Source organism: Notamacropus eugenii, chromosome 1 (assembly GCF_028372415.1).
Source record: "Notamacropus eugenii isolate mMacEug1 chromosome 1, mMacEug1.pri_v2, whole genome shotgun sequence".
In the NCBI taxonomy this organism is placed as follows: Eukaryota; Metazoa; Chordata; class Mammalia; order Diprotodontia; family Macropodidae; genus Notamacropus; species Notamacropus eugenii.
In genome coordinates this window covers 280,932,243-280,955,387 of record NC_092872.1, presented here as the reverse complement: position 1 = coordinate 280,955,387, position 23,145 = coordinate 280,932,243, and the positions used below count along the sequence as shown (strand labels likewise).

Here is a 23,145-nt window from a genome sequence, read left to right as displayed (position 1 = left end):
GAACTCAGATTTTTCTGAGTCCAGGTCCAGCACTCTATTCACTGTACCACTAAGGTCCCATGTAACAAAAATTCAATGAAGTGCAGGTTATATGCAGTGCTATTAACTTTATTCACAAATCTCATGAAAATCCCTTGTAACGAGCTTCCCACTAGGAACCTCCACTAAGCTGATCCACCCAGTTCATTATGGAGCCTTACCTGGGAGCTTTTTCCCTTGACAGGACCTGACTGAGTTTGTCCTGGGCCAGCCCCAGCTCAGGGTCACCTTCATGCCATCATGGAGTATCAGAAGAATCCAGTAGAACTGAACCTTATCCCTAGCAAAAACAAATCCCAGCCCATGTGACTGAAATTCTTCAGATAACCCAGGTGAAAAGAACCTCACCATCTACCCACAAAACCTGCCTAAAAGGCGAAGTCTTTTTTTTGAGTTTCCACTTGACCTTGGAGTGAATTTCAAGGAGAAACCAGGGTGGAAGAGCTTAGCCACTGTTTACACAGCAAGTCTGCAGAGGGTGAGAGATGAGCATCACTTAATGCTGTTAGAGAAAATTTCCTCTCCAACTGGGAAAACCAAAATGAATCACGCTGAACAATGAGGCCTGGAGGGGGTGACACAGGTTTCTGTCACTTGCCTGAACCCGGATGGCTTCTTACAGGATTGTTTGCAACAGCCAGTAAATCACCTTGGAACCATCTAGAAAACCAATTTAGTGAATTCCGTGAATCAGACTTTCCAGTCCATTGTTAAAAATATCACCTCCCTTCTATGCCTCTTTCCTTCTCCAACTCCAGCTAATTTACCAATGACCTGACTGGCTGGAGGCCAGTGCTTGAGGCAAGACTCGGTCCCAGCTGCTCCTGGAGTGGGCATCCTGCGAAAGCCAGGCTTCCTCCAACACGGGCAAAGAGAGGAGAAGAGAAAATCTCAATTTCCTGGGAAACTGACATTCAGCTGGGGTGCACAAAGCTCTCTGGCACCACCTCGTGGATGCTGGGAACCAGTAGGGCGCGTCTAGACCCAGGAAGACAGAACCCGAGCAAGTCAGTGAAGGTACCAGGCAGGTGTCTGGAGGGCCAGATAAAGACAGACACAGAGATCTGGGGGGGAGACACACACACAGGAATAAATAATTTATGTGTGTATATATTTGTATATCTATAGGTACATACAAATTTACACGATTTATAGATAAGTGGTTCTTGGGCTCTGGAGAGCAGTCTAAATCTAGAACCTTTATTTACAGATTCAAGTTGATTAGTATAACTTGAGAATGCTAGATCCCCCTACACATCCACACAGCTGCCCCCTCTAGGAAGGAAGGAAGGAAGGAAGGAAGGAGGAAACCAACTTGAAGATATAGCCTGGGGTGCTTAGGTTGGAGGCATCCTCAGTCAATTCCTTTCTAAAAGCTAATTTATTAATTTATTAACCATTAACATAAACATTCAAATAAAATTTTAACTATTATAAACTATGTACATGGAAAAGTTTTTAAAAAGAATGTTTATTTACTTAAAAAATAATAGCAATCATATCTTATTTGGTTCTAATCCTCCTCTGAATTGTTTTCTTTTATGTACATTAAAGGACTGCTTGGTTGTCATTATATACGTGTGCATATGCAGTCAGTGGATAATTCTTTTCTCATTCAATATCACTTCAGTCTTTCCATATTTCTTCATATTTGTCATTTCTTTAGGAACTATAATATTCCATCATGCTCACATCCTACACTGTTTTGCCATTCCCTAGTCACAAAGTTTATAGCTAGAAATGGCATCAGAAGTCACAAGATCACAGATTTCAAGGTTACAGGGAGCTCAGTGGTCACCTAGTGTAGCCCCCTCATTTTACAGAGGAAGAGAAAAGGGTCTAGAGAGGAGGGGTCACCCAAGCTCCCACAGATAATGTTCCATGGAGCTAAAATGGGGATCCAAGTTCTCAGATTCCAAGTCTGAGGCTTTTCCCTTATGTCAGGCTGCTCTTTGCAGATCACCTGGTTCAATCCACTCACTTGGCAATTAAGGAGAAGGTCCAAAGTGGGAAAAAGCCCATGGTCATGGCCCGAACTGAGAGTAGCATTCCTATGGATCATGTTTATCCTCCTCCTAGAACAAACTGCATCCAGCCGGGACTCTGCCTGGCTAACCTCTGTCTCTTTCCCAGAGCCTCACACCTGGCTCTGCATACAGCAGGAGCTACGTAAATGATGCCATAGGGTGATGTGTTTGCGGAACTGCCTCGTCCTGGCCTCAGCTCCTGGGGCTGCTGTGGCTGCGGCCACATCACACCCGTGGCTGCCCAGCAGCTTCCTCTGAGCCACTAACCACATCAGGCTCACTTCTCTCTGCTTACTCTCGGAATATTCCAGACGATGGCTGAACATCAAATGGAGAAAGGAAGTAAAGAAGGCCAGGAGATTAAAAAAACCGAGACCTTGGAAAAGCTGAGAACACAGTGATTGTACCCACCTGCACCAGACTCTTGACCTTCACCTTCCTCTTATCCTGGGGTCAGCCCTGCCTGGACCCTCTGGAACAAACAGTCTGGTGGCCAGATTCCCAGCCTGCTAGTGTTCCTCTCCCCAAAATGCCAGGATTCCTTTCTAAATACACTCAGCATTTCACGCAGCCTTCCCCATCAGAATGTGAGCCCTTCATGGACAGGGACCCCTCAACTTTTCATCCCCAGCACCTGGTGTGGTGCCAGGCACATAGTTGGCGTTTAGAGATGGCTATCGACTGGGGAGTAGGCTTCTCATGTTCTGCTTCCGCCTCACTAGCTGCCGTTTAGGGAGAAATGAGAGAGCTTGAGGGCCAGGGAAGGACACTAGAACAAGTTTAATACTGGGAAGGACCTGGTTACTTCCTGTTTTTAAAGAGGAAAAAGAATTCTAACAATCCCTCTCAATATTTTGTGACTATGTGGAAGATTTTAAGACTTCCCCTAAACATGTGCTCTTTTTTTAAAAATATAACAATAGTTTAGCACAAGAGAGTGTGTCAATCCCTGTGAAGAGCTGGTCTCTGCGGGAAGACCTAGGTTCAAATTCTGCCTTTCACACATGCTGTGTGACATTGGGTAAGCCACTTAAAGTCTCAGTGCTTATGGAGACTCTCTGAGACTCCAACTGGCAGAGAAGTTGCCAGCCTACATTGATTGGTAGAGGGAATTTCCTCATCTGAGAAATCTACAATGAAACAGCAGGTCCAGTACTTATGCTTAATAGTTTAAAATAAGTGCTGACATCCATTTTACATAATCTCATTCGATTCTTATAGGAACTTACTAAAGAAAGTAATAGAAACATTTCTGTTCTCATCTGACCTATGAGGCAGAGTGACTCGCCCCAGTTCATATGGCTAGTAAGTGGTCTTGAACCTGGGTCTTTAAAGCTGCTCAATCCTCTCCTTCCCCTTCCCTTCCCCTGCAATAAATCTTGGTGTGAACAACCCAGCTTCCATCCAGTCTGGGTGCGTCCACGCCTATGCCCATTTCTAATGGAGCTAAAATAGTCACAGGCAGTTTTGTTTACCAGGCAACCGAAATGATTCACTTTTTGTTACTGATAAGGCTGAACCACAGGCCAAGCCATCCCTGGCCATTCACTGGGCTGGACAAGGAGGTTCTCAGGTTGATGAGAGCAACAGATCTGACCCTGGTTAAACATCAACATTTCTGGGCTTCTGTTTTCTCATCAGCCAAACAGAGTGAATGTGGACCTCGGAACAGGGTCCGAGGGCAGGCCCTTCGCTGTGTCACTGCTGGTCTGTTATTTGGCCTTCAAGGAGGACCAGTGACAGCCCCGGGGAGATCTGGATTCATGGCTGAACTGAATTTAAGTGAGGCAGAGTCATCAGCCTTATTCTCTCTTCCAGAGTCACCCCAGTCCAGAGGCAGGATAAAAGCCAAGATGACTGGCGATGACCCGAGATGCAGTGGATGACCCTGGTGCCTTCCATGTCTGACCACCCCCTAGAGCACCTGCTTCTGCCACCTTCATGGCCACTGGAACAAATTGTTCTCATCTGCCCATTCCAGAGGGCAAGTCTTCCCATGCTTGGGGTTTGAGATCCCTCAATTTTGCTCAACATGGTTCAGCCCATCTGCTGAGAGGATTTGCCAGGGTGTGGCTGCTGGGTAGACTGCAGCTTCTTGGAGCAGCCCTCCCCACCAAAAAGGGCTTGGCCTCCTGAATACCCCCTACACTCCATTATGTGGAGGGAGTACCAGCTTTCAGATTTCATCTGGGCTGGGCACCTTGAAAGATGCCTTTGTTCAATAAACTAATTAATCAAACAACATTCCTTCAGTACCTGGTAGAGTATGTGCCATCAGGATGACCTGAGTTCAAATTCTAACAAATTCTACTGGGCAAGTCACTTCACTCATCTTGCCCTAAATTTCCTCACCTGTAAAATGTGGATGAGGATAATAGCCTCTCCTTCACAGCACGGGTTACTGTAAGGAGGGATTAAATGAGCAAAGAGCTGGAAAATACTTGGAAACCTTAAAAGGACAGAGATGAGAGCTTTTATCATGACGCTGTGCTGGACATTAAGGTTACAAAACTGAAGGGAAGTCATTTTGAGCATAAGGGAGATGACATTCTACCAAGGGAAGCAAAATGCACATCCTAAGACAGATAAAAAACAAATAAACGCTAACCTGGGGGAGAAGACTGGGATAGGAAGGAGCAGCCTGGGGCAGCCATGAAGAAAACCAAAGATTGCAAAGGGCACAGGGGAGGAGAGATGGCATTCTAGGCATAAGGCATAGCCAGTACAAAAGCATGGAGGTGAGAGAGTAGTGTCTCCTATGTGAGAAAGTCAGTTTGACTAGACCATAGAGCACAGTGAGGGCAGGGGATATATATAGCAAGGGTAGAAAGGTAAGAAGATGGTGAAGAGCTTTAAATGCCTAATGATTCTGGAGGTAATTACTAGGGCATCAGTGATAAGATCAGTGAGAGGGCATTTCTGGGGGTTCTGGGACCCAGGTTTGGGCTGGGCTAATTCAGCTTGCCAAAGCACTCTATTGAGGTGACTCACAACAACCACCCAGTGAGCCTGGGGCTGTTCACAGAGGAGGAAACTAAGTTGGTCAAAGAGATCAGTGACTTATCAATCAACATTTATTAAGCACCTACTATGGGACAGACCCTGTGCTAAGCATGGAGGATACAAAAAGAAGCAAAAGACAGTGCCTGCCCTCAAGGAGCTCCCAATCTAATGGGAGAGATAACATGAAAATACACATACACAAAGTAAACTCTCTACAAGATAAATAGGAGATAATTCAGAGAGGGAAGGCCCTGGAATGAAGAGGGGTTGGGGAAGGCTTCCTGCTTCAGGTGAGAGTTTAGCTGGGACTTAAAGGAAATGCACTGATCTAAATGCTTACAAAAAGTTCAGACAGTTTTATATCTCTGAATGCTTACATAAATAAAATAGAGAAAGAGGAGATCAATGACTTAGGCTTGCAGTTGAAAAAGCTAGAAAAAGAACAAATTGAAAATCCCCAAGTAAATACCAAATTAGAAATACTGAAAACCAAAGGAGAGATTAATAAAATTGAAATTAAGAAAACTATTGAATTAATAAATAAAACCAATAGTTGGTTTTATGAAAAAACTAATAAAATTGATAAACCTTTGGTCAATCTGATTAAAAAAAAGAAAGAAGAAAACCAAATTACTAATATTAAAAATGAAAGGGGTGAACTCACCTCCAATGAGGAGGAAATTAAAACAATAATTAGAAACTACTTTGCCCAACTTTATGCCCACAAATTCGATAATCTAAATGAGATGGATGAATATTTTAAAAAATACAAATTGCCCAGATTAACAGAAGAGGAAGTTGAATACTTAAACAACCCCATCTCAGAAAAAGAAATTGAACAAGCCATCAATGAACTCCCTAGGAAAAAATCTCCAGGGCCAGATGGATTCACAAGTGAATTCTATCAAACATTTAAAGAACAGTTAATTCCAATACTACACACACTATTCTTGAAAATTGGGGAAGAAGGAGTCCTCCCACATTCTTTCTATGATACAAATATGGTTTTGATACCCAAACCAGGAAGAGACAAAACAGAGAAAGAAAATTATAGACCAATTTCCCTAATGAATATAGATGCAAAAATTTTAAATAAGATTCTAGCAAAACGAATACAGCATCTTATCATGAGATTAATACATTATGATCAGGTAGGATTCATACCAGGACTACAGGGCTGGTTCAATATTAGGAAAACTATTAGCATTATCGATCACATCAACAACAAAGCTAACAAAAACCACATGATTATCTCAATAGATGCAGAAAAAGCTTTTGACAAAATACAACATCCATTCCTACTAAAAACATTGGAGAATGTAGGAATAAAGGGAACTTTCCATAAAATAATAAGCAGTATCTATCTAAAACCTTCAGCAAGCATTATATGCAATGGGGATAAGCTAGATGCATTCCCAATAAGATCAGGGGTGAAACAAGGTTGTCCATTATCACCACTATTATTTAATATGGTACTAGAAATGTTAGCTGTAGCAATTAGACAAGATAAAGATATCCAAGGAATTAAAATAGCCAAAGAAGAAACTAAGTTATCACTCTTTGCAGATGATATGATGATTTACCTAGAGAATCCCAGAGATTCAAGTAAAAAATTACTAAAATTAATAAACAACTTTGGCAAAGTTGCAGGGTACAAAATAAACCCACACAAATCTTCTGCATTCCTATATATTAGCAACAAAGTCCAACAGCAAGAGATAGAAAGAGAAATCCCATTTAAAGTTAGGGTAGACAGTATAAAATACTTAGGAGTCTACCTGCCAAAACAAACCCAGGGATTATATGAACACAATTACAAGACACTTTTTGCACAAATAAAGTCAGATTTAAGTAAATGGAAAAACATTAGTTGCTCATGGGTAGGCCGGGCTAATATAATAAAAATGACAATTCTACCCAAATTAATATACCTATTTAGTGCCATACCAATTAAACTATCAGACAATTACTTTCTAGAGCTGGACAAAATAATATCAAAATTCATTTGGAAAAACAAAAGGTCCAGAATATCAAAGGGACTAATGAAAAGAAATGCTTGGGAAGGTGGCCTAGCGCTACCAGACCTCAAACTGTACTATAAAGCAGCAATTATCAAAACCACTTGGTATTGGCTAAGAAACAGAGAGGTAGACAAGTGGAATAGACTTGGCACTCAAGATGCAGTAGGCAAGGAATATAGCAACCTTCTGTTTGATAAACCCAAGGACCCCAGCTTCTGGGATAAGAACTCATTGTTTGACAAAAATTGCTGGGAAAACTGGATAACAGTGTGGTGGAAATTAGGCATAGACCCATACCTGACACTGTACACAAGAATAAAGTCCAAATGGGTACATGATTTAGGTATAAAGATTGATACCATGAATAAACTGGAGAAGCAAGGAATAGTGTATTTATCAGATCTATGGAGAAGGGAAGAATTCTTTACTAAAGGAGAGATAGAATGCATTATGAAATGCAAAATGGATAACTTTGATTACATTAAACTGAGAAGTTTTTGCACAACCAAACCCAATGCAACCAAAATCCGGAGGGATGTAGTAAATTGGGAAAGAATTTTTACAGCTAAGCTCGGGGATAAAGGCCTCATTTCTAGAATATATAGAGAACTGATCCAAATGTATAATCATACAAGTCATTCCCCAATTGATAAATGGTCAAAGGATATGAACAGGCAATTTTCAGAGGAAGAAATTAAAGCTATCTATAATCATATGAAAAAATGCTCTAAATCACTATTGATTAGAGAGATGCAAATCAAAACAACTCTGAGGTACCACATCACACCTATAAGATTGGCAAACATGACAGAACAAGAAAATGATAAATGCTGGAGAGGATGTGGGAAAGTTGGAACACTAATTCATTGTTGGTGGAGCTGCGAGCGCATCCAACCATTCTGGAGAGCAATTTGGAACTATGCCCAAAGGGCTACAAAAATGTGCATACCCTTTGACCCAGCAATATCGCTACTAGGACTATATCCCCAAGAGATCGTAAAAATGGGAAAGGGTCCCACATGTACAAAAATATTTATAGCAGCACTCTATGTAGTTGCCAAAAACTGGAAGTCAAGGGGATGTCCATCAATTGGGGAATGGCTGAATAAATTATGGTATATGAATGTAATGGAGTACTATTGTGCCATAAGAAATGATGAACAAGAAGACTTCAGAGAGGCCTGGAAGGACTTATATGACCTGATGCTGAGTGAAAGGAGCAGAACCAGGAGAACTTTATGCACAGCAACAACCACAGTGTGTGAGAGTTTTTTCTGGTAGACTTAGATTTGTGTAATAACACAAGAACTTCTTACCAAAAAAAAAAAAAAATCCCAATGGAGGATCTCAAGGCAAAATGCCTGCTACACTCAGAGAGAGAAATATGGAAGTCACTCACATATTGTAGCAGATCATGTTTGTATATGTGTATCTGTTTGTGTATCATGTTCTGATTTGTTATACGATTTCTTTCATTTATCTTAGTCTGACTACATAGCATGACTATAGTGAAAATATACTCAATAGGAAAGTATATGTAGAATCTATACAGAATTGTATGCAGTCGTGGGGAGGGAGGGGGGGAGTGGGGGGTAGGTGGGGGGGATAAAATCGCAATTGTATGGCAGTGATTGTTAAACATTACAAAATAAAAAAAAATAAATATAAAAAAAAATAGAAAGACATTATTATTAAAAGATATTACTATTAAAAAAAAAAAAAGTTCAGACAGCTCCAGAGGCAGATGGGGAGGTGGAGATGACGCACATCTTGGCTTGCTCCCATGTAGTTTTAATGACTAATAACTTCATAATTACAAAGACGTAACATTCTGATTTAAAGTGGCAGGTGTACCTGGCTTTGGGTCCTATCTCTACTTATTTACTACTTATGTATTCTCTGGGCCTCACTTTCCCCATCTGTAAAAAGGCAGTTAGATCCTGGAATAAATGCTGGTGGTGTGAGATGGTTTACAAAGTGCTTTCCATGAAATTACCTCCCTGTGGCCTTTGAGGTAGGAAGAGGAAATATCATCACACCAAACTTACATAGGTGGAAACTGAGGCATGCGCAGGTAAAATGACCTGCCTCTGGGAGCAGATCTCCTGATTTTCCTCCTCATTCTCTCTCTTTCCTGGTTTTTCACGGCATGATCTCACTGATCACTCCTCCATCTTCACTGCTCATTTACCTTCCATGTTCTGCTCCTAATTCTGAGTGTTCCCCATGGCTCTGAGCCGACATCAGCTCCCCTGGATTTATTCCTCATCCCTTTACCGATGACTCTTCACTCTCTATGTCCAACTCCAGCCTTTCCCTGAGCTACAATCATCACCTCAAAAACTCTTACATGCCCAGGGTCACACAGCTGTTGGCAACTTCAGGCCTGAAATCCAAGTGTCTTGATGCAGCATCTCTGTGATGTCCCTAATGAAAACATCCCTCCACTTCCACTCCCACATTCGAGCTATCTTCACCTCTTAGAATGTACTGGAGGGCAGAGACTGCCCAGCGATTCCTCCTTCCAACCTCAGAGCTTAGAGCATGCCTGTCACACAGCAAAGAGTGAAGAAATGAATTTATTCATTCATTCCTGGCTGGTCTTGTTCTCTTCTCAATGGACCAAGTCAACATTCTGCCAAATACCCCCTTGTCTGGGTCTAGTAAATGAGGGAGGGAAGGGAGGATTGGTCATTTACTTCTACCTAATTTTTCCCTTCTGTCATATTCCACAGCAGCTGTTTCTTTGTCTCCACGAGTTATTTCTCAAGAACACCTCCCCCCTCCCCTTTTAAATTTGACCTCTGGTCTCAGAGAACATCCTTTTCATTCCCTCTTTCCTCTGGCCACTATTCTATGTTCTCTCTCTCTCTCTCTCTCTCTCCCTCCCTCCCTCCCTATCTCTTTCCCTTCCTCTCTGTCTCTCTGGTCTCTACACACCTTTGATGAAAGGGGTCATCTGAGGCTACCCAGTAACTCCCCTATGTGTCCGGTGGAGGATGAATGGTCCCTGGAAGCCAACAGGAAGAGCCGTGAATCAGGACATTTCTGTAAACTGCAGAGGCCAGGAATAGCATGATTATTTAAGTGTGTTTCCATCATGGGCTGTGTTAAAATTCATCCAGATTACATCCATCTGGATTAAACTGGACTGGGAGGCGCTGAACCAGGGTTGTTTTAAAATGCTTCACAAGGAAACCTTCTGCTTTTTCTCATTGTTCTTTTTCTGCTGGCTGGCCTCTCTCTGTCCAGGCCCTCTCCAATACCCAGAACACACCCGTGTGCTCACAATGGGAAGTACTGAGGTCTGAGGGAAAGCTCTCTGGAGGACCCCAGCTCAAACTCGAGTTCTTCAACTTACTCCTTGTGTGGCCCTGGTCAAGTCACTTAATCTCCTTTGCCCTCAGTTTCATAATCTGAAAAACTGGGGCATTGGACTTCATGACCTCTAAGGCCCCTTCTAGAGCCAGACCCCAGATCCTATGAAGCCTAGGTCCCTTCGAGAGCTAAGATTCCATGATACATTAGGAATCTGTGGGGCCAAACAGAGACTCCCAGGGAGACTCCTGGTCAACCAAAAATCTATTAGGACAAAAGACAAAGAACCCAATGGAGTGGTTCTTGAAGGACTTGCTTTCATTAGCAATGCCCTCCTGGGCTTCTCATCAACTTCTGCTAATGACCTCCTTGGTCCCAGTCAACAAACCAATCACCAAAGTCATCAGGGCAAGTAAAATAAACACTAATCAATTCTTCAGAGGTGGATTCACCACTCTGAGAGGGAGCCTAGAGGCAGGTGGAGTCCAACCCCTTCACTTTACAAGGGGGGAAACTGAGACTCAGAGAAGTGGTGAGCTAAAGACTGCTCAGCAAAGAGTGAGGGATAGTGGAAGCCTCTTTTAGCTCCCAACCTAGCGACCTTTCACTAAGACATTCTAGTGATGTTGCAGTCCTGTCATTTCTGCCGGTTTTTATTTTTGATGGGTGTATTACATTCTGCTAAAAGAGCATTAGAATTTCCCAATACTGTCTACATGGAGATTTCTTCTTTTTGTTTTTAGTTTAATATTTTAAACTACCAACAATTTATTTTCTTTCCCTCTCACCATCGGAAAAAGAAAAAATGAAAAACAGAACCCTTAAAACAAATATACCTGGCTGGGCAAACCAAATTCGCATGCTGGCCCTTTCCAAGAACCCCCTCTCACTATGTCCATGAGCTCTCTGCCAGGAAGTGAGCACCTGCTCCTCACCAGACCTCTGTCAGGGAGGCTGCTCACTGCACTCATCAGGGTTTTTAGGGCTTTGAGGATGATTTGTTGGAAGATTGTTCCTGTGTAAACTGTTCCCCGCATCTGTTCACATGAGTCTTCTTGGTCTTCTCTGAGACTGTCTCTTTTGGTAACACTTATGAAAGAATATTCTGTGAGATTCCTACACCAGGATTTGTTCAGCCATTCCCCAATGGACGGGCACAGTTTGGTAAAGGTTGGGAGAGTTTCAATCACTCCTCAGAGTGGCCGTACCAACAGTGGATTGATCCCACGATTGATTATCAGACACTGACTGCTCATACACAGCTGTTTGCATGTTGTCTCCCTGAGTTAGATCTGTGAGATCTGGGAGAAGTGACTATCCTGCCTTGGTAACTCAGCCCTCAGAACAGTGCTTGGCACATGGTAGACCCGTAATAAACACTGATTGACATTCGTCAAGACAGACAATGGAGAGGATGGCTCTGTTTTAAAAGTCAGTAAACTACAAATACATGAAGTCCTAAGATTACAAGTTTAGAACTAGAAGGAACCTCCAAGGCCAGAAGAGGAAATTGAGGATGTGTGGGCAGGAGGGGCTTGTCCAAGGTCACACAGCTAATATATGTCTGAAGCAACACTTGAACCCAGGTCTTTCTCATTCAGAGGCTTTTTCCATCCAGTATTCCACACTGCCTCCTCTCACTGTCTGTCTTTCCATAAATTATATATGTATGCGTGTGAGTAGAATATATAGGTATATGTTATAATAAATATATTATATGTAGTGTATTTTGTCAATTAGAATATATTAATGTCACTGTAGTATTCTATTAATAAAAAATATAATTATATGTAATAGATTGACTTGTCCTATACCATTATAATAGAAATGTATAATATACATTATAAATATACGTATTATGCATGTCTATTTAGCTGAGAAGGTACTTGAACTCTCAGAAAGCTTTGATTTGGAATTTTTTTTACAATTCATTTGCCACTTGACTCAACTTTAGCTGCCTGAGAAGGTGATGCCAGCCTGGGGCTCTGTAGCCTTGGGGGTCCCTCCTCACTCTCAAATTCTGTACCAGGAAAGGGCAGTGTCCAGGGCATCAAAGGGCAGGGGGGAGAGTATCACCTTTGGGGGAGGGGGTCGACAGCATCAAGTGTTTCAAAGAAGTCAAGGAAGATGAGACTCTGGATTTAATCCCTAAGAGGCCATCAGTGACCCTGGAGAAAGCAACTTCTGTCTAACTGTGGGATGGACTCCACACCATTGAGAGCTGAGGAGACGATGGAGGCCTGCCTGTAATGGGACGAGAACTGTTAGCATTTCTTAATGTTAGTCATCACTGTATCTTGTAGTTCTTTAAGGTTTACAAAATGCCTTAAAAATATGATCCTCACAACAACCCTGGGAAGTAGGAAAGGGAATACACATTTATAGATACCTATTATGTGCCAGGCACTGGGCTAAGTGTTTTACAAATATTCTATCACTGGTACTCTTATTACATCCACTTTACAGATGTGGAAACTGACTTGTCCAGGGTCACACAGCTAGTAAGTGTCTGCAGCCACTTTTAAACTCAAGTCTTGACTGGAGGTCTAGTGTTCTACCCATTATACTACCCAGCTATGAAGAACCCACAGGCATCTTGCTAAAGGACAATGCCATAGCTATACCTTTATTAGCAGGGAGAAGTTTAGCATCTCACCAGGACTTCTTGGTCCTTTCCTTGGGCTGTCTCAACCAAATACTGTCCCCATGCTCTGGGGAATTATCCAAGGGCACACTCGATCATGCCTGTGACACCTTTTCCCTGACTTTCCCAGAACAGATGACAATTCTGGGGAGAACGTGGAATATTTTAATTTGCCATTTTGACAATAATTAGCTGCTCACTCGGAGAAAACCCTGGAGTAAATAGTGCCTGCACACTCGGTTTGCTTTACGGAGGGTTGGCCTTTTTGTTGGCGTGGACTGTCATCTTCTTTACAATTGCCTAGTACCCATCAAACCCTTGCTTCATGGCATTCCTAGCACACACTCAATTTCCCAAATGCTTTTCCTGGTAATAATGGGAGCAATGATTTCCAGATGGAAGAAGATAACACTTTATCAATCCCCCAGGCCCCAGAGTTCACATGGATATTTCCAATTGTGTAATATCAGAACCCAAATTAAAGACTTTCCCAATACAACAGTCCCCATTCCTAGGAGAGCCCAATATTCCACAATGGACCTTAGGCTGTCAAGACTTCACTACTTGGTAAGAGTCTATTTATAGAAGCAAGGTGAAAAGAAATCCCAAACTACTTTATATTTAGACAAGATTTTCTTTCCTGCTCAACCAAATTCTTTAGCAGATGGATGACCTGGCTGCCGCACACTTCCGAGGTCTGTCAGAAAAAAGTGGACACTCTGGGAACATGCTCCAAGCACATGTTTTGTACATAAAGAGGAGAGGAGAGGGAGGAGGGGGAAGGGGAGGCTCAGTCCCTGGCCTCAGGAGTCATCCTGAGGGGGCTTATACTTGGCCACATGACATGCGCTTGTGAGCACCGTGCTGTCCAACATGAAAGGCCTATTTCTCTTCCATTAGAACTGCCACATAATATTCTCCAACCATGAGGTGGGGCAGATTTTTTAAATTCCTCATTTCACAGAAGGAGGCATGGTGTGGTACAAATCAGAAGACCAGATTCTGCCCAGGTCTGCACCATTCCACCTGTTGGGTCCCTTTCCTCTCCCTCCATCCCTCTCACCCCTTATAGCCCTCTGTCTACGCTAGGACCCCATGCCCTTGGCCTGTTCCCGGGCCCTCATATATCTCCCTCCCTCGCCCTTTGTGTGCACTGTCTGCTATATGGGACACTCCCCTGCTTTACCCCCTTCATTTTCCCTGCCTTTTATCCAGGGTCAGCTCAAAAGTGCCCCCTTCTACAGGAGGCCCATCCCAATCCCCCCGACTGCTAGCATCTTACCTCAGCCACCACTGTCCTCCTATACTGTATACGGTATATCTGCACCTAGTTTGTGACAACTTGTCTCCCCAACAACTTGCTCCTTGTGGAAAGAGAATATGTTTGTATTTTATATCCCTAGGGCTTAATGCAGTGCCTGGCACACAGTAGGCAATTAATAGATGCATCCTGATTCACTGAGTGACTTTAGGTGAATTGCAATCTGAGTGCAACCTTGCCCATCTTTAAAATGAGGATACTCAGATGATACTCATGGGCAAAGGGATGTCACAGGGCTTTGAAAATGACCAAGTCAACTACAAATCTTAATTGGATTTTAATGGAGAGATTGGTGGGAGGAAGGATTTTTCTCCCAAGGTCAGCTACGTACTCATCTCTCAGACTTCTTTCACCAAAAACATGGCTAATTACAAAGGAAAAAGATGTCCACCAGAACAGGAATTGGTAGAGGAGCCGGGAAGCTGGGCATCCCTGGCTGGGCCATGTACACTATTTACCAAGAGAGAACTGCACCGTTTTTGTTCCGGACCCCTAAAATAAAATACAGAGGATGGCCAAGGAGAACAGTTGGACTGAATTATAGTTAGTAAAATATTTAAAAAACAAGTTCCTGGTCCCCAGTAAAGAGCCCTCAGATGAGAGGATCTCTAAGGTACCTTCCCATTCTGGGCCCAGTGGTCCCCTCTGAACCCCAGAATCTATAGTCCCATGATCTGTTAGGTTGTGGATTTAAGTCTCAATGTGTTCCAATCCCCAGAGAAACCCTGAATTATCTCATTGAAATTCTCAAAAATCAATGTATTTTAGTTTTTTTTTAATGCCATACATTTTTTTTTCCAGAGAGGAGTGGGCCAGGAGGCCTTCCAGACCTCCCTATAATTCTGTCAATACCACCCCAACACTCCAAACTGTACTGTACTTAGATCTCCAAAGCCCACTCTTCATCTCTGGCCACAGCCTCCAGCCCCAAATAACTGAAATGAGGTTTGGACAAGTATGGGACCCATCCTTGCAGAAAATGAGAGCATTACTTGAGCAGACAGGTAACTCACTATCAAAGGAGGGGGCCACGAGGAGGCCTCAGGGGTCCCTTTCAGTCCCCAGCTACATATGATCCTATAAACACGGACTCCACTGGACCCAAAAGCTGCCTGGCACTAAGGCTCCCTCCAGTGGTAGCTGCCAAGAGGTACAGCCTAAATAGTCAGCTTAGGGTTCCTGATGGTCATCCTGGAGTGACACCCTCTTGGTGCGCATCTGTCTGTCCAAGTGAGGGCCCTGGGAGGGAAGAGGGAAGGAGGCTGCTCTGAAAAGAAGCTAAAAAAAGGGGAAAAAAACCAGAGAAACAGAGAAGGGGAGATGGAAAAGAAAAAGAAAAACTGAACGAGAATGAACAAAGAAACTGGAAAGACGAAAGGTAGCACAGATATAAAAATCCCATTTGGAGAAAGAATCTTGATGAGAAGGGAGCCCAGGGAGGTTCCAGCCCAGCCATCTCGTGCGGGTGCACAGACAAGAGGGAATCTGTTCCAGGTCTGTTTCCCATCCACAGGGAAGAATAGGTTAGTGGTGAGGAAGAAATGGTCAGACCCATGGGGGCAAGTCCTCTCTTCAACCTGGAGTTTGTAATAAAAGAAGAGGGTCAGAGTCTGACAGACCTCTAGAATGGGGAGAGCAAAGAGTTTAGGACTTCCCCGGCCACCAAGAGTCTGGAGAGACAGGCGACTGAGGACGTGCAGAGATTTCAAGGGGTCTGTGAAACTGGAGGGGGAGAGCATTCTATCTTGATTTCAATAGAATTGGTTTCCTTTGTAAGGCTATGTATTTTAGCTTAAATGGTTAAGCACATCACACTGAGAAAGGGTCCCCAGGCTTCCATAGATACTGCTCCAGAGTCCAAGACACAGTCTTTGTTTCAAAGGAAGGATGGGTCCCAGGGACTAAATTCCTAGAGCTGAAGCCCTCCTAGGGGAAACGGAAAACTGTCAATAATCAAACTCCAAAGACAAGAAGAGAAGGCATTTTTAGAGGAAGAAAAGAGTCTGAAGAAACCTGTCTGGGCGCACTGGAAACTCAACACCTACCTGAAGACTGGATTTTTTTGTTTTATAAAGCTTTGATTTTTCCCTTCTATTAATAAAATAATGAAAGTGACTATGCTGGATGAAACCTAGTACACTCCTCCCCAGCTTGCATGCCAAACCAGGGAATAATTGTGAATGGTAGTGCATGCAGCTGTGACATTCATTTTTCCCCCATAAAATAGTATTTTATTTTTTTCCCAATTACATGTAAAGATAGTTTTCAACACTCATTTTTGTAAAATTATGAGTTCCAAATTTTTTTCCCTTCCCTCTCCCCAAGACAGCAAGCAATCTGATATACTATCAAAAGATTTTAAAAAGATACAGACATAAGTTGGAAGGAAGCCAGGAGTGTTCAAGCTAACTATGAAATGAGAATGGCAAAGAAGGCTGTGGATGAGCAAAAGGGTGTGTGTGTGTGTGTGTGTGTGTGTGTGTGTGTGTGTGTGTGTCTGTGTGTATCTAAGTGTGTATATGTGTAAGACTGTCTGTGTCTGTATGTGTGAATGTATGTGTGTGAGTGTGTGTCTGTGTGTGTGTGTGTGTGTGTGTGTGTTTAAACTTCTATTAGGGACAAGACGGGGATGGAAAGGAGTAACTGGCCATAAGGAAAAATACTCGCTGGTCAGTTTTTATCTTGCTTATTTCTATGCCAACATGAATGACCTTCAGACAGGGATAGGACCAGACAAAAACGGCTAACAGAATTAATAACTGAATGGGGGAAGGGGAAGGAGAAGAAGGTCTGAAGTCAGAAAAGGGGATGTGACCCTACCGGGAGGTCAGAGAGTAGAAGATGTCACATGGAGAAGAAAGGAAGGAAGAGGCTAAGAGTGGATCCGGAGCTTCCTGCAGAGGAAGGTACTGGATGTCAAGGGAGGAAGCAGCTGCTTCTCCTCCCAGGATCGAGCAGGTGAGAGGTTATCTGGGATGGTGGTGGTGGCTGTCCAGTCCTCCCTGTGAAGGGACACTGAGGCAGTGACTAGTCACACTTCCAAATCAGAAAGGAGTGCCCCTCAAGACTTATCACTGCCGGTGATGGATCCACAAACATCGAATAAGGACCTACTATGCACCACACACTGTACTAAGCACTGGAGAGAAGAGTCCACAAAAGAAAGCCCCTGCCCTCCAGGAGCTTACACCAAGGAGGAGCAACCACCAAGGGTGGGGAGGTGCCCAGGGCTGGTCTGACCACAGCATCTGTAGAATGGGGACAATAAGGGGCTGTGGTGAAGTCAAGGGCTCTGCAAACCTTAAGCACTATCTAGCTGCTCTGCTCAAATCTGGCCTGCTGCCTGGGGCCTCACCTCTCAGACTTATCCTCCACTTATACCGTACGTCTTGTGTAGACATCACTGACCTCAAGCAACTCACCCACCTTCTTTGTGCCTCAGTTTCCTCCCCATAAAATTGCGAGGGACAGACTCATTGGCTGCCTATCAAGGTCCCTTCCGACTCTACTTCTGCAATTCTAGGATTCCTGTGAGGATTCTAAAGTCTCTCCTTGGAGAGATGGTTAGTGAACAAGGAGAAAAGGAGGAAGCAAGGATGAGGACTAACACCGGCTCAGACTAAGTAACCACACTTCTTCTTCGGCCAGAGCCATGTGAGGACACCTGGGGGATGGCTTATCTGGATGCTCGCTAAGCATTCCATTCTGGGCATGTGGCACCACTGCCTGGCTCCAAGCTGGGTGAACGGCAGCTGGACCAAAGGGTAGCACTGAATAGATGAGTATGTCCTTTCATTAAGGGGATTTGTTTTGTGAAATTTGGCTTCAGTCAAAGGGCTGTACTTGAGGACCTAAAGGGTCACATGTGGCCTCGAAGCTGCAGGTTCCCCACCTCTGCTCTAAAGAATCAATGAGCAAGGCCTTGGTCATTTCAGCCAGTGCACAGGATCTGAAGGGTGAAAGGCCAGCCAACACATAGTTGGAAGATGTGGGCCCCTGACCTTGCTACTTACCAGTTATACTAGTCTTCACATATCAGACTCCAATCTCCCACTTCCACACATTTGCTCAGGCAGTATCTACCACATCTGGAACAATTCATCTCTTAGAATTCCTTGTTTCTTCCCAGCCTCAAATCAAGTGTCACCTTCCACATGAAGTCCTTTCTCATTCTCCAGATGCTAGTGCCATCCCTCCTTAAAATTCTGCATATATTTACTTGTGAATGTGTCCTATCCAACAGATCTTACATTCCCCTGGGTCAGGGACTGCTTTGCCTCAGTACTGTAAGCGCCTGAGACACATCTGGTGCTGAAATAACAGCTAACATCCTACATTACCTTAAGGTTGGCAAACATCATCTCATGTGACCCTCACAATAACCCTGGAAGGCAGTAGCTATTATTATTCCCATTTTACAGATGAGGAAACCAAGACTGAAAAAGCTGAAGTGACCCGCCCAGGGTTGCACAGCTCGTAAGGTCTGAAGCAGGATCTGAATTTGGATCTTCCCGATCCCAGGCCCAACGCTCTAGCCAATGTGCCACCAGTTGCTTGTTGATGAGAATGATCAGACTGACTAGACTCCAGGGACACAGCCTTCAAGAACCCAGGGTCTCTCATCTGTGTCATTAATGGGGGTATGGTCATTCCATAAAGTAATGATCACTGCTATTATTTTTTGGTAATAGTAGTAATAATAATTATAACAGGTCCTAACATCGGGTGAGAGTCCCCTGCCAGAGGATCCAGTTTCCCAAGAGGAATAATCCTTCCTTTGAAAGCCCTGATTTGTAGTTTTAACGCCACATTCCACACCTCAGGAGGGTTTGTTTTCTTTCTAATCACAGGGATGAGATTAGCTCTCCCTGATTATTTTTTGATGAAACACCTCAGAGGATTAGAAAACCCTCCTCCAAACTTGTTTTTGTTTAATAATCGGAAAGAGAATGAGTCAGAAGGAGCAGCCGTGAGCAGCCCAAGCACCCACTTGGGGCATCCTGGCTCAGCTGTGTCAGAATTTCCATGACACGGGCCTATTCTCAGGGCCTCACATGCTTGTCTGGGAGAACAACTTCTGACCTGAAACTCGGCTCCTTAGCTTGAGCTGGGCTGTGTGGGCTGGGGAAAGTGTGCCTTAACTAACTCAGAACACGGGCTCTTCCTGGCCTCCTCTGTACCCAGGCAACCTCCCTGGAGTTGGGCTTCATCTCCTCTGTGTCCTGGACCCACTGGCTGTCTGGTAAGCCCAATGAACCCCTTCTCAGAATACTGTTTTTAAATTCATAAAATGAAACATAGGATTCCAAAGGAAAACAATTCTGTTGGAAGAAAGTTATCAAATTATTTTTAAAAACAAATTTATGAACCTAAAGTGAAGAATCTCTGATTTATGGGTACTCATGGATAAGACACACACAGGATGAGAAGGACCAGGGGGACTGCAATCAGCACCAGTGGATGGAGTCAGATCACACCCTCAATAAAGGAGGAAGGGAAGGGAATGAGCCTACTATGTGCCAAGCTTTAGAAGTGTGCAGAGAGCTTTAGAAATATTAGCTCATTTGACCCTTATACCCACCCTGTGAGGTGAGCACTTTATCATTACCCTTACTTTACAGCCAAGGAAACTGAGGCAGAGAGAAGGTAAGCCACATAGGTCTGAGGTCATGTGTGAACTCAGGCTTTTGTAATTCCAGGCCCAGCAGTCCATCCCCTGCATAACCAGATCTGGTCCTCAAAGCCTTGGAGCTCATGTTCATGAGGCTCTAAGTCCCCTGAGGCGGGGCATGTCTCTCATTTGTCTTGTCCCCCTTGTCACCAGCAGAGTGCATGGTACCCGCAGGGGCTACCAGAAGCCTGCTAAATGAATGAGCAAAGGAATGAGTGCAGTCTTTCCAATTTGGGCCAGGCTGGCCCTCGGGCCATCACTGGCCTGTCCTCAAAGCCTTTTGTTTGGGTGACATCAGAACAAGACACCCACAAAAATCTACTTTAAAAAAATGAGAACATAGGCAAGGGGCAGAATTCACCATGGGAATTCTTCCTGGGGAATTGCCCTGAAGCATAAAGGGCAGAGAGAAGGCCTATCCAGGAGCCACACCACCTGAGCGTTCACTAGTTTCAAATCTACCCATCAAGGACTAGCAGGGAGACCCTGGATTGGTGCTTTCCCCTCTCTGGGATCCAGTTTTTTGAGCTGCAGGATCAAGGCAGCAGCCTAAGTAATCCCTCAGGCTTCTTCTCATAGGGATGGAGGACGCAGACACACTAAGGGCTGAGATCTCTTGCCCGCCACCATCTTGGCACATTTTGCTTCTGAACCAGGGAGTGGGGGGGCGGGGCCACCTGCTTCAGGAAAACATGAAAAGAAGGTGAACTTGGGGGAAGGGCTCCCAGGGTCATTAATACTCATCTTACTTTGGCAGAACCATGGTTACACCAGAGAATCTAGACCCTTTCCCCATGAAGATAGCGACCTCCATGGGTCTTCCTGTCCTAGTCAATTCTCATCCATGTTTTCCTCCCTAGAAGACAATCCAACTATGTGGAGCCTTTCTTCCTTTTCTTTGAGCCCTTCAGGGTACCAGGCTAGCTCCTAGGCTCCTCATCTCCTTCTGGACATTCTGGACATGTGACTGGCCTGCCCAGTGCTGGAGCTCCTGCTAATCCTCATCATGGACCTGACTCTCCATCTTCCAGTTTGGTGTCATTATGATCCCCATGCTGATAACATAGTAGGGGCAGCAAATACTGGCATTTTGCTTTTAGAATCTGTAAAGCTCTGGGCACCCCTCAAAATACAATACCACCCATGGTTGCTGTTACGGCCATTCTTGTTATCATCATTGCATAGGAAGCCAGAGACGAACAACACTTAATGACAATTCAGCTCCAGTGACCAGACGTGGCAGGTCTTAGTCCTGGACATGGGTGGTGAAACACATTCTCTCAGTACAACTGGGCCACCCCCAGGTCTGGATACCACCACCACCCACTGCAGGAAGGGGCCACCACCTCTGTCAGTCTGACCCAGCTGTGTACCCTTCTTAGGAGGGAGCGTCCGCTGGGTGGGGTTAGGGGTACTATCAGGAAATAACTGTTGTGTGAACCAGTAAGAAGCGTCATCACTAAAACCACCCCAAAGTCATCACTGGCAGCCACAAAGGGAGCAGGAGTTGAAAATGGGGCCAGGGAAAAGGGGATCAAATTACCGATGTGAACTTACTGGCCAAAAATGGACAATTGCAAATGAAAAAAATCTGTGCTCCCCCCACCCCTTCTCCTGTTGTTAAATAAGTGTAGACAACTCCTGTCAGGTCTATGAACTGTGCTCTAGAGGGCAGCAGGACTGGGGCCCAGTTGACCCTGATTCCTCTTCTGGAGCCCTCTTGACCACAAGACATGCTGTGGGGTTTGTGGCAGGCACCACAGCCCCAGGAGGTCTGCCTCTTCTCTGACATCATCCAGGCCTAGTCCCAGCAGGCTTCAGAAACAACAGGTCACTCAGCTCATGCCAACTCTCAGAGAAGACAGGCCTAGAGACCAGGGGAGGGGAGGGGAGCTATTGGCCATCCCTGGCTGCCCCTGACAACACCAGAAAATGGTCCAGGGGAGTCAGAAAGGCATGGGCTAGGGCAGAGACCAGCACCTTGGCCCAACATCACAAGATGAAGGACAAGACTGGAGCACTTCAGAGCGCCGGCGGATGGGTTCTGGGCAGCAGGCAGGGAGACCTCATCTAAAGTGTCTCGAGCACTTTTGGACCATGAACCCTTGACCTGCCTGTCTCCATCAGAAATTAGGTCCATGTGCTCTGTCATTGTCTTGTGGGGGCCTGGAGTCATTTGTTCCACTGGAGAAGATCTTCTGTTGCTGGGGAAGCAGAATTAGAACGGGAAATGACCCCCACCTGCCTTGGTCCTGAGATTTCTGCTGTTGAGGTCAGAGGCTTGCCATGTCCATCTCCCCTCTGAACCCCAAGTCATTCTTCTGCCAGATTAGATATCTGCCCTCTGTGCCCATCCTGAGCCCTGAGCTACTGAACCCAAGCATCTTTCATAAGCTGGGAATTACATTAACGTCTGGTAAGCTGCTCGCGGTTAGTGTGGGGTTGCCCAGTTTGTCAGGACTGGCTGGAAAACTCCTCCTAGATTTTTACCCTGAACTTGGCGATGGGGCAAATAGAGTGGATGTGGGGATGTGGGAGCCAGGAGGACAGTGGGGGTTTCCAGCACATGAATCCTCCTTCAGTCTAAAGGGGCAGGGAGGGAAGAAGGGTTGGGGGATGGTTTTCCAGGCAAATTCCACTATTCAGCTCATAATCAAAGTTTTCCAACCTTCTCTAAATAAATAAGAAAAAGTGAGCCACTAGTCTGTAAAGCAATTTTCTTTTTCCAGAAAGGACATGCTCAGAATTCTGATGAGGATATTGGATGCACTGTTGCTTGTACATGTGAAGAAGGCTCACAGGGGAGAGTGAGAAGGATCCATGGCCTGGAGACCATTCATTTTACACCATTCCCATTTTACAGATGTGGCAATTGAAATCTAGGGAGGCAGAGGGGTTTGTTTAATGTCAGAAGCAGAATTTGAACCCGGGTTCTCTGGACTCCAGAGCTAGAATTCTTTCCATGGTACCCCCCCCAAATATGGAAGTCATGAGGAAGGCTTCAAAAGAGTTAAAAAATGAAGGCAGGCTGATGGCACTGGCTCTAGTCTGGTGATCTCGGCTCAGCAGGGGGTGCTCGGGGGCTATGAGGGACCACAGGA

General features: G+C 44.6%; 1 protein-coding gene across 4 annotated transcripts in view; it reads right to left on the bottom strand.

Moving 5' to 3' along the window:
* LHPP (phospholysine phosphohistidine inorganic pyrophosphate phosphatase) overlaps window positions 1-23,145 on the bottom strand; it is a 198,930-nt gene that overhangs the window by 115,989 nt on the left and 59,796 nt on the right. The window contains exon 5 of one of the 4 annotated variants that reach the window (XM_072628996.1): window positions 700-1,103. The exons of 2 other annotated variants lie outside the window; for them this stretch is intronic. In XM_072628996.1, coding sequence (XP_072485097.1) covers window positions 803-1,103 — 301 coding nt within the window. In that variant the 3' untranslated portion in view covers window positions 700-802. Of the gene's footprint in view, window positions 1-699; window positions 1,104-23,145 lie in introns of those variants that run through there. One more of the 4 variants, XM_072628992.1, reaches the window with a different exon arrangement.